The 11,540-nt window shown below is 42.5% G+C and overlaps 1 protein-coding gene across 2 annotated transcripts in view; it reads left to right on the top strand.

Annotated features, from left to right (window-relative positions):
• The window catches only part of BMP1 (bone morphogenetic protein 1), a 200,483-nt gene continuing 188,943 nt past the window's right edge, over nucleotides 1–11,540 (top strand). Inside the window, exon 1 of one of the 2 annotated variants that reach the window (XM_081960735.1) lies at nucleotides 1–484. In XM_081960735.1, the coding sequence (XP_081816861.1) occupies nucleotides 337–484 (148 nt within the window). In that variant the 5' untranslated portion in view covers nucleotides 1–336. The remainder of the gene's footprint in view (nucleotides 485–11,540) is intronic. The other variant, XM_081960734.1, reaches the window with a different exon arrangement.

The following is an 11,540-nucleotide window of genomic DNA, read 5'->3' as shown; positions in this document are numbered from 1 at the left end:
CCCAGGGTTGTACTGTGATCAAACCCTCCAGCTTGGAGAGGGGGCTGAGCTCCGGCTCTTGAACCCGCCTCCGCCAGATCTCATTTCCCTAAAAGAAAAAAAGGGGGGGAAAGTGAGGGGGAGCGAAAGTGAGAGAAAGAGAGAGAGAGAGAGAGAGAGAGAAAGGAGGAAAAAGAAAAGAAAAGAAAGGAGGGGGGAACCTCCCCATCTCTTTCCATTTCTCTCCCCCCTTCCTCCTCCTCCTCCTCCTCCTCCCCTTTCCCACTCCTCTTTCCTCTCTCTCCCCCCCCCCTCCCGTTTCCAGTTCCGTGGGAGCATTTCCCGGGACCTGCCAGCATGTCTGCATTCAAAGGGGGGGTACTTTTGCTTTCTTTCCTGGTGCTGGTCCTGGGACAAGCCCTGGATTTTAAAGATTACAGCGATGTGTTGGAAGAGGAAGAAGAGGAGACGGAGGCAATTGAGTATAAAGACCCCTGCAAAGCTGGTAAGCTGGGAGGAAAGAAAAGTGGGGTGTGGGGGGGGACGACAGTGTGTCTGTGTGTGAGCGGGTGAGCACTGCCATTCCTTCTCTTGTGGCCACCTCCTTGTGCAAATGTGTGTGTGTGTTTGTTTTTTTATGACTGGGGGGTGGGTGGGGGGAAAGGGGGAGCCGTTGCTCTTTTGTGTGTCTCTAGCAGCCACTCGGAGGCTCTGAAAGGACAGAGGGGGGGGGGTTCTGTTTGAACCCAGGGTCATGCACACTGCCTGGTTGGCAGGGTAGCCTGCAGACAAAAGAAAAGAGGAGAGTCTCCCTCCCCCCCCCCCCCCCCCACTTCTCCATCTCCGCTCTGGCCTTGTAAAGGAACTCATTTCAAAGTTGGATGGAGAAGGTTTGACTTCCCAAACTCCAGCCCTTTAAGAAGTACGTTGGCTCTTGGGATCCCCCTCTCCTCCTCACAGTTGTCAAGAAGTTGTGTTTGCAGCCCCCCCCCCCCCCCGCTTCTCCTCGGCGCACTGATTGTCGTTGTTTCTCAGATTGTTGTTGTTTCTCTGGCTTCTTTTCCTCCCGTCCGGTTTTAAAAATTTTAAAACAAAAGTGTGTGTGTGTGTGTGTGTGTTTTGAGACACTTTGTGCCTGGGGCTGTGGAATGAGGCCACCTCTCTTTATTTTGTAAAGGGGAATGTTTATAGTGGATGAGGAAGCCAAGGGATGCTATATAACAGGAATGCAAAGGAAGCCGTTGCCAGAATCTTCTTTCAATTGTGCATCTGTTCAGGGCTCAGGAATTGAAGGTTTGTGGGATGGGATTGCCCCGATTCTCAGTTTATTTTCTCTTTCCCAGCCAAATGATTTACAGGGCCTGGCAGAGATGTAGCTGTCAAAAGAAAACGGTTTCTTAATTTCAGGAGGATTTCTCAGAGACCACCTAATCTGTGATTGCCCGCAGAGTAACCCCTGTAGCATTTAAGTATTCAGTCACCGTGTGTTCGTGATTTGTAAAATATATCTAAACGGCAATTTTCCTGATTCTTTGTCCCCCTCATGTAGCGTGGCTCATACAGCCGCTCTAAATCTGAAAAAGAGGGCTGTTTTGGCTGCGCTAATCAGATATCTGCACTGATATTCATTGGACCTGTGACCCATAATTGCAGCATCCCGTAGGGCGGGAGGCTGAGGCCAACATTTCTGGAGCGGCATATCCGATTTCATAACTTTGGAGACCCTTTTGCAAACGAAGGGTCTGCCTAGATCTTCTTCACTGATCTCATTCTGTTGAAATTGACCTCGGTGGGACCGCATGTTTAATCCTGCCAATCAGTGGTAGAGCCTCAATGACTTTTGACAGGGCCAACTTGCCAGGCAATGTACTAAGAAGAGACTCTCATGCATGCAAGTGTCAAATCCTTTCAAAATTAAACAGCCATCCAACTATGGAAATGAGTCGGTGGGGTTGAATAAGACAGAGAGTCCTCGACATATGGCCACAATTGTGGCCCAAAATTTATGTTGCTAAGTGAGATCTTAAAGTCAATGTGGGAAGCCAGATTCATTTAACAACTGCGGTGATTCGCTTAACAATTGTGGCAAGAAAAGTCGTAAAATGAGCTTTGCCCCATTTTACGACTTTTCTTGCCACAGTTGTTAAGCGAATCACTGCAGTTGTTAAGTGAATCTGGCTTCCCCCATTGACTTTGCTTGTCAGAAGGTCGTAAAAGGGGATCACCTGATTCCCGGACACTGCAATGGTCATAAACGTGAGTCAGTTGCCTACTGTCTGTATTTTGATCCCCTGAACGTGGGGATACTGCAACGGTCGTGAGTGTGAAAAATGGTCATAAGTTACTTTTTTCAGAGTTGTTGTAACTTTGAGCGGTTGAACTGTTGTAAATCAAGGATCAACTGTAGTACCCTAAAGAGGAATATGGGAGGCAGGAGGTCAGTTTTTAAAAGAAAAGCTTTCGAGTTAAATGGACATTTACATTAAATGGATTCATGCAGAAAATTACAAGCCCCAATCAGACTCTGCCAGCGATAATGATATTTTGCTCCTGATGGAGAAAAATACTAAAATGCAGTGAATTTATGAATTTGTTCTCAGATGGTCTCGGAATGCCTTTTTTAAAAAAATGTATCTAAGCAGCATAGAGGCAGTCTGGTGTAGTGGTTAAGGCATGGGACTAGAAACCAGGCGACTACTGTGAGTTCTAGTCCTGGCTTTGAGCATAAAGCCAGCTGAGAGACCTTGGGCCAATCACCTTCTCTCAGCCCTAGGAAGAAGGCAATGGCAAACCTCTTGTGAAATCTTCGCAGAAAACTGCAGGGACCTATCCAGGCAGTCTCTGAAAAAAAACAGACCTGGTTGAACAGGAAATAAAAGCAGTATAAGAAAAATATAAGTTCTATTATTCATTAAGGCACCGGAAGAAAACTGTTGTCTATATAAGTAATACTTAAAGTAATTAAGGTAAAGGTAAAGAGTCCCCTCGCATATATGTGCTAGTCATTCCCAACTCCAGGGGACGGTGTTCATCTCCGTTTCAAAGCCGAAGAGCCAACGCTGTCCGAAGACGTCTCCGTGGTCATGTGGCTGGCATCTCTAAATGCCGAAGGCGCACGGAATGCTGTTACCTTCCCACCAAAGGTGGTTCCTATTTTTCTACTTGCAATTTTACATGCTTTCGAACTGCTAGGTTGGCAGAAGCTGGGACAAGTAACGGGAGCTCACTCCATTGCGTGGCACTCACTCCGTTACGCGGCGCTATGGATTCGAACTGCCGACCTTTCTAATGGACAAGCTCAGCGTCTTAGCTACTGAGCCACTGCGTCCCTAAGTAATACATAAAGTAATTACATTTACACATTTACCCACAGTTACAGTGCGTGCAAGCAGCATCTTGTCTCACTTGGTGAAGGCCCCCAAATAGATGCAGACTTTGGGGCAGTGAGAACACCAATTTCCGTGTAGACTTAGGACACACTGATATTTTATATATTTACTTTCCCATGCAAAAATTCAAAGAAACCTACAGAGCGATGAGCAGTTATAGACATACATGGTGTGGATTCTCTTCCTTTTGCTAGATTTACAAAGTGTATGCAGATCCTGTTCTGTCCTAGGATTCTGATATAAGCAGTAATGATTTCAAAGAAATCAAAACTCTTAAGGCTTTCTCCTGATTCCAAAACATAAATAATCAGATAATATATTGTAACTTCGATTTTTTTTTCATCCCCTGAAAGCGAAGTGCACTGAAATTGCTGTGATTTATTTCCAAACAGATATATTCAGTTTTGGCCTTTTAAGTCTAGATAGTTCTCGACCTACAAACGTTTATTTACTGACCATTCAAAGTTACAACGGCACTGAAAAAAATGGACTTATGACCGTTTGCACACTTAGCACCATTGCAGTCATATGATCAAAGTTCAGATGCTTGGCAACTGACTCATATTTATGACGGCTGTAGTGTCCTGCAGTCTTTTGTGACTTTCTGGCTTGCAAAGTCCAACTTTTGTTCCTGAACAACTGGGGTGATTCACTTAACATTTGTGGCAAGGAAGGTTATAAAATGGGGCAAAGCTCACTTAACAAATGTCTCACTTAGCAACAGAAAGTTGGGGCTCAGTTGTGGTCGTCAATTGAGGAGTTACCTGTAATCTGAAGACACCCTTTGAGAAAAAGTTTATTTTCTATATTTCATCTCTGCTGAACTGGAGCGCATAATTCACTGCCTGCAGGCCACATGAATTCCTAGTCATATTTGGTGGCTACTCCCATTTCTGCGTGCTTAAGATTGCAGTCTGAGAATTTAGAACAATTTATGTGTCATGCAATCTTCAGTTAGAACTTATTCTTTAATAACAACCTCTCTGGGTTTTATCTCCTATGAAATTTCTAGCCCCAGTAGTTAAAAACAATATGATTTGTTTGTTTCTAGATCTGAAACTCATGAAGGACGTTGTATGGGATAGGACTTGCAGCTCCGTTCTTTTGTTTGGTGTTTAACATTTTTTTAATTAATCAAACAGAATATAAAGCACACAGAAAAAGAAAAGAGTGGGAAACTAGGAGAGGAAAAGGGGGAAAGAAGAAAGTATGGTGTAGAAGGAGAAAAGGGGAGGAAAGCATTGACTCTCTTTAACACAGTGGAAGATAATAACATTACAGCCTCAAGGTTTTACTTTTACACAATAATCTAGACTAGCCATTTCTACAACAACAAACCTATCTAATCAGCGAAAAATCAAAGTTTCATTCCCCCCCCCCCATCACAAGCACAAAATCCAGAAGTGATTTCCAAATCTAATTCCACTCTTTTAAAGCCAAATTGCTAATTTCAAGGATCCTAATTAGGATTTAGTCTTGTGTAAACCGTGCCAGTAACATTTCTTACTGGAAGACAGCATCCAGTGTGAACAAGAAGCTGTTTGCTTCTGGAGCAGGACTGACGTTTCCAAAAGTTAAGTGTATTGTGACAGGCATGTTGAGGCTCTAGAAAGAGTGCAGAGAAGAGCAACAAAGATGAGTAGGAGACGGGAGGTTAAAACATATGAAGAACAGTTGCTGGAATTGGGTATGTCTAGTTTAATGAAAAGAAGGACCAGGGAAAACATAATAGCAGTCTTCTAATATCTCAGGGGCTGCCACAAAGAAGAAGGAGCCAAGCTATTCTCCAAAGCATCTGAGGGCAGGATAAGAAGCAATGGGTGGAAACTAATCAAGGAGAGAAGCAACTTAGAACTGACAGTTAGAACAATTAATCAGTGGAACAGCTTGCCTACAGAAGTTATGAATTCTCCAGCACTGGAAGTTTTTAAGAAGAGATTGGACAACCAGTTGTCTGAAATGTTACAGGGTTTTCTGTTTGAGCAGGGGGTTGGACTAGAAGACCTCCAAGGTCCCTTCCAACTCTGTAATTCTGTTCTGTTCACTTTAATCAGGTGAGCCCCTATTATTGTTTTTAACACATAGTCCACGCTTTTTAAAACAGCACACAGTGAAATCTTAGCAGGTTTTATGGAAATGAGTTGGGGTATTGAAGTATCCAGTGATAACCTTAAATGGACATTTTAAAAAAATTCCAGCAATTGCCTGCAAGCAGGACAGTAACTTGTGAAGATTCTCCCAATGATGCCAATGTTAATGTGCCCAAAGTTATGGCATTTAAATGAAACGGGGTTGTTAATTCCCTATAGTGGAAAACAATATCAAAAAGCATTCAGAAATCCTCATTTGTGTAGTTCATTAATATCCTGATTTATGGCTCTTCAGTCAGTCCGAGAACTACTGTCTATTTACATACAAATGAGCTCACATATGCAGATTTAACGGCATTCAAAGCATTCCTTTGGGAAGTGAAATTTTCCCTCGGCCATGATATTCTGGGACCAGTCAGAGGAGACCTGAGTTTTCTAAATTTGTTGTTGTTAGTTGCAAAGTCATGTCCGACCCATCATGACCCCATGGACAACGTTCCTCCAGGCCTCTACCATCCTCTGGAGTCCATTTAAGCTCAGGCCGACTGCTTTGGTGACTCCATCCAGCCACCTCATTCTCTATCGTTCCCTTCTTCTATTGCCCTCCATCGTTCCCAGCATGAGGCTCTTCTCCAGGGAGTCCTTCTTCCTTCTCATTAGGTGGCCAAAGTATTTGAGTTTCCTCTTCAGGATCTGGCCTTCTAAAGAGGTCAGGGTTGATCTCCTCTAGGACTGACTGCTTTGAACACCTTGCAGCCCAAGGGACTCGCAGGAGTCTTCTCCAGCACCAGAGTTCAAAGGCCTCCATTCTTTGGCGTTCAGCCTTCCTTATGGTCCAACTTTCACAGCCATGCATTGCAATTGGGAAGACCATAGCCTTGACTAAGTTATGTAAATACAAAAGCATTTAAGAGTTTATATAAGAAATGAAATGAACAATAACTTGCGAAGAGAAGTCTATGTAAGACTTACCAAGAAATTAATCAGAATGCTAATGCTACAAATGGCAAGAGACATAAGACTACACTATTACTGGAAAGACACAGGTTGACGTAATGAAAGCTGATAATAAAAATTAGGTAAAATTTAGTTAAATTTAGAGTATTATGTATAAAATCAAGTGATAATGGTTATAGTTAAATAAATGATTGATAATGATAATAATGCATATATATATATATATATATATATATATATATATATATATATATATATATATATATATATATATTCGTTTGTTAAGAGGAAATTCTATATAAATTGCAAAAGGGGACTATGAAAGGAAGTTTAGAAATTAAACATAATCAATTTTTTATTTAGAATATGTTATAAAGATGCAATTTGATTGTAGGATGTTGGGAGGAGTTAATGGAATGCCATTATGTGGTTTAAATTGGAATATTTCATATAAGAGGATGTAAAAACAATTAGAGTCAAATGAAGGCTGAGAGGTATGATGAAAGCAATGTATATAAATACTGCATACTTGATTTAAAAATATGTGATTCGATATGAATTATAGGTGATGACTGTGGAAGGGATGCACCAAAGTTTTTGTAACCAACCGTCACACTTTCTACAATTTGTAATGGAAGATGATTCTGTGTTTTTTTGTTTTTGTCTGTTTGTGTTCATTTAAAAAATAAAAAAAAATCTTCCAAAAAAAAAGAGTTTTATTCCTGCTTAAGCTGCTTGATCCATGCTTATAGACCAATTGCCCTGGGGCTGGCTAGGGAATTCTGGGATTTGAAGTCCACACACCGTTTACAGTGACCAAGGGTTGAGAAACCCTGTTTAGACAGTCAGGCCATCGGAATGAATTATTTTTTCTTGTATTTGAACACATATTTGCTGAAGTGTCTGGATTCCAATCTGGTGAGAAGAAATTATTAGAAGTGCTAGAATATTTAAGTCATGTTATAATAGGTAATGAAGTACAATAAAAAGATAGCCATCCTTCTTTTTAAAACAAAACAATAATAGAATGATAGAATATATGTATTTCTTATATTATTATTAACACGCTCTGATGCTCAAGAGTTAGATGCTCTACTTCCCCTCCCCACTGAAAAGAACTCTGTTCCAACTGCCACTTGGGTGTGAGTGTGGCCAGCGCGTGGTCATCTGGCCTGAAGTTTGCGAGTTTAGACATTCTACTCCTCCTCCCCACCTGAAAAATGCTCTGATGCTAAGTAGTTCATAGCGGAATACGGGTATCCAGCTAGTAACAGAATAACAGAGCTGGAAGGGACCTTAGAGGTCTTCTAGTCCAACCCCATGCTCGGACAGGAAACTCTATACCATTTCAGACAAATGGTTGTCCAATATCTTCTTTAAAATCTCCAATAATGGCTCACCTCAAATATTGGAACACTGATATCATGTCACCTGTCACAATATTTCACCCTTGTTGTACAACTAGCAGTAAGCTTTCTGAATCAGTGTATTTTACATTTTTGGAAGGTCTGAGCAGAGCACAGGTGGACGGTGAATGGCCCCTCCCATAGGGAATAAAGAGGAATGGAGTTTGCAGGAGACAATTAGTTCAATTAATTAGGGTGAAGATCTGTTCCTGACTTCTTGCCAAGTAATTGCTGCTACAGCATGGCGTTTGGAAGATATCGGCCTGGCAGCTCTCCAAGCCTGATAAAGGTCTGCAGTTGTGAAATCTCTTGGAGGACTGTCGGCCGGGACTTTGCTGGAGAGGAATTCCCTTTAACCTAAATAAAAGGGGTTTTATCGGGACAAGGAGTCGGCTTCTGCTTTTGGGGAGCCTAGGTTAGAACAGCGTCTTGCCATTTCTAAAGATATCCATCACATTATTTTAATGAGTGAAGACAAATATACATGAGCCAGGATAATATTGCAGAATCCAATTTGGGTCAGGCCCCAGGACGAGAGGTTTAGTCTTCTGAGCTTTTGGATTCATTCTGGAGCCCAACTTCAGGAAACGTCTCTCTCTCTCTCCAGAACTTCTCTCTCTCTCTTCTGAAGGACAGAAGTTCCCTAAGGATAGGCTCCAGCATAAGTCCAAAAACTTGGATGACTTAACCCAGGGGTGTCCAAACTTGGCAACTTTAAGACTTGTGGACTTTAACTTCCAGAATTCCCCAGCCAGCTCTGCTGGCTGGGGAATTCTGGGAGTTGAAGTCCACAAGTCTTAAAGTTGCCAAGTTTGGACACCCTTGACTTAACCTTTTGTTCCTGGGGACCGAGCCGGATTGGACCTTACAACATCATTTTAAGTGCTGGATATTATGACACCACATCATATAGAATAGAATAGAATGATAGAGTTGGAAGGGACCTTGGAGGTCTTCTAGTCCAACCCCCTGCCTAGAAAGGAAACCCTATACATTTCAGACAAATGGCTATCCAACATCTTCTTAAAGACTTCCAGTGTTGGGGCATTCACAACTTCTGGAGGCAAGCTGTTCCACTGGTTAATTGTTCTAACTCAGGAAATTTCTCCTTAGTTCTAAGTTGCTTCTCTCCTTGATTAGTTTCCACCCATTGCTTCTAGTCCTGCCTTCAGGTGCTTTGGAGAATAGCTTCTCTTCTTCGTGGCAGCCACGGAGATATCGGAGCACTGCTATCATGTCTCCCCTAGTCCTTCTTTCTCTTAAGCTAAACATACCCAGTTCCTGCAACCGTTCTTCATATGTTTTAGCCTCCAGTCCCCTAATCATTTTGGTTGCTCTTCTCTGCACTCTTTCTAGAGTCTCCACATCTTTTCTACATGGTGGCGACCAAAACTGAATGCCGTATTCCAAGTGTGGCCTTACCAAGGCGTTATAAAGTGGTCTTAACACTTCACGTGATCTTGATTCTATCCCTTTCTTGGTGCAGCCTAGAACTGTGTTGGCTTTTTTGGCAGCTGCTGCACACTGCTGGCTCATATTTAAATGGTTGTCCACTAGGACTCCAAGATCCCTCTCACAGTTACTGCTATTGAGGAAAGTACCAAATATATACTGTACATGCGCATTTTGTTTTTCTTGCCTAAATGTAGAACCTTACTTTTATCTTACATCCCGGTGTAGCTTTAGCTTTCTGAAGAAAAATTGATGACCTCCGGCACCTTGTTCTGATCAAACTGCTTCCTTATCGTGATGTCCACCTTGCTTGCCCTTTGAGGCTTTCCCCCTACTAGCCAGTTTTCTGAATTCCCAAGAAGCGCAAAAGGGAGCACAAAAAAAGATTCCTCACTTTTGAAGCTAAATAAAATGATCAGATAAGCCAAGTATGGAAAATTCCTTTGATCTTCCCTTGTAGAATTGTTAGCTTTTTGCAATCTAGAAGAAGAAGGATTTTCCCAGAAGCAACTTAATTATCTCTGCCAGATAATTACCTATTGGATTGGCACATGATAAATAGGAGGGGGGGGGGAGGAGATGGCATTTCCCCCCCTGCTTTCTGCATGACAAACGGATAAGAAGTCCAGCCTGCAGCAATTGTTGATCTGTGAGATGACAAGTAGAATGTCATCTTCTGTGGCCAGCAAAGGAAAGTGAGGAGGGGAAGGCTAGCAGATAATTGAGCTGGTTATCAGTCACAGTGGGTGGTGAGCTAATTATCTCTGCATGCCCCCTAAGACCCTCTAACCTGATTTCCCATCTCAATAAGGAAGAAAGGTAGACTTGATATCTTCATACCATTTTCAAATTGCTTATCCCTTATCTGTGTCTCAGCCTACTCTTTGCTGTTTAACTAGTGTCCAGCAAGCAATGCTGAAAGCCCTTCCTTCCTTCCTTCTTTTTTTCTTTCTTCATTCTTTCTTTCTTTCCTTCCTTCTTTTCTTCTTCTCTTTTGCCACTTCCCTTTCCCTCTTTCTTTCTTTCCTTCCTTCTTCTCCTTTGCCCCTTCCTCTTCCTTCTTTCCCTCTTTCCTTCATTCTTTCTTTCCTTCTCCTTTGCCCCTTCCTTCCTTGCCCCTTCCACTTCCTTCTTTCATTCTTTCTTTCCTTCCTTCTTCTCCTTTGCTGCTTCCTTCCTTCTTCCTCCCCCTTCCTTTCTTCCCTTTCTCCTTCTTCCTTCCTTCCTTCCTTCCTTCCTTCCTCTTTTCCTTGTACCCCCTTCTTCCTTCCTTCCTTCCTTCTTCTCCCCCCTTCCCCTTCCTTCTCCCTCCCCCCTTCCTCTTCCTCCCTCCCTCCCTCCTGAACTTAGAGCTATATTGTTAGTGGGGAAGGCTTGGTACCTCTATCCCCTCCCTCTTTCTCTCAAACCTTAGGTGTTGAATAACACAGAAACACAGATGCAATAAAATATGAATCTGCCCTCAATCTATTTCTTCTTAGCACTCCATGTTATGGTCGGGTGGCTTCCTCATTTCTTTCCCACAAATGACTGTCACAGTCTATACCGTGGGTATTCCTAAAAGGAGTCAATTCATTCACGTAGCAGTAAATACTACATGGGGAGAACCACGTTGAGATTCTGGCTGGGGCTTAGGTCATTTGTTCACCGGTTCACTCTCTGCCTGCCCACATATTCTAAACCAAAGTATGCTTTGTGCTGTTTTGCTGCCCACAATTTTTTTGTGCTGCAAGGTAAGCCGTGCCATTACGATGTGCGAGAACATTGCCAACAGAAGGTACATTATTAGATATTTAAATAACTTGGCACTGTTACCTGCTTTTCTTCTCTCTGTGTCTTAAGAGAGGCTGGTTGACGTGACTTGCAACTCTGGCAAGAGATTGCAAATGGAGTTCCAGTCCTAGCCAAAATCATAGGATTGGGTTATAATTTTTTTTTTTAAGAAACCCGTTCAAATGATGAAAGTAGATGTTGACAAGCCAGGGGTGCCGTAATTCCCTCCTTCGGGGTCTCACTTTGGATGTGGATAAACTTAAGCTTCCTTCTGAAGAAGCCATTGTTTCATTGTGAGTGTTGCTTGAATCTCCTCTCTTGAATTCAGGCTTGTGGTGGGATGGATGGCCTTTTTCTGATTGTGGCCAGTCCTTGAAAGGATAACATGGCTGGAAGGGCTCCAAGAGTAGATAGATGGGTACCATATGTTGTACACAGGGCTATCCAGAGGTTGACTCTAGAGGTTGCAGCTGGTGCAAAATGCCACAGCTAGT

The sequence above is a fragment of the Natrix helvetica genome, assembly GCF_964273705.1.
Source record: "Natrix helvetica genome assembly, chromosome: 8".
NCBI classification, from domain to species: Eukaryota; Metazoa; Chordata; class Lepidosauria; order Squamata; family Natricidae; genus Natrix; species Natrix helvetica.
This window is presented reverse-complemented; position numbering and strand designations above follow the sequence as displayed.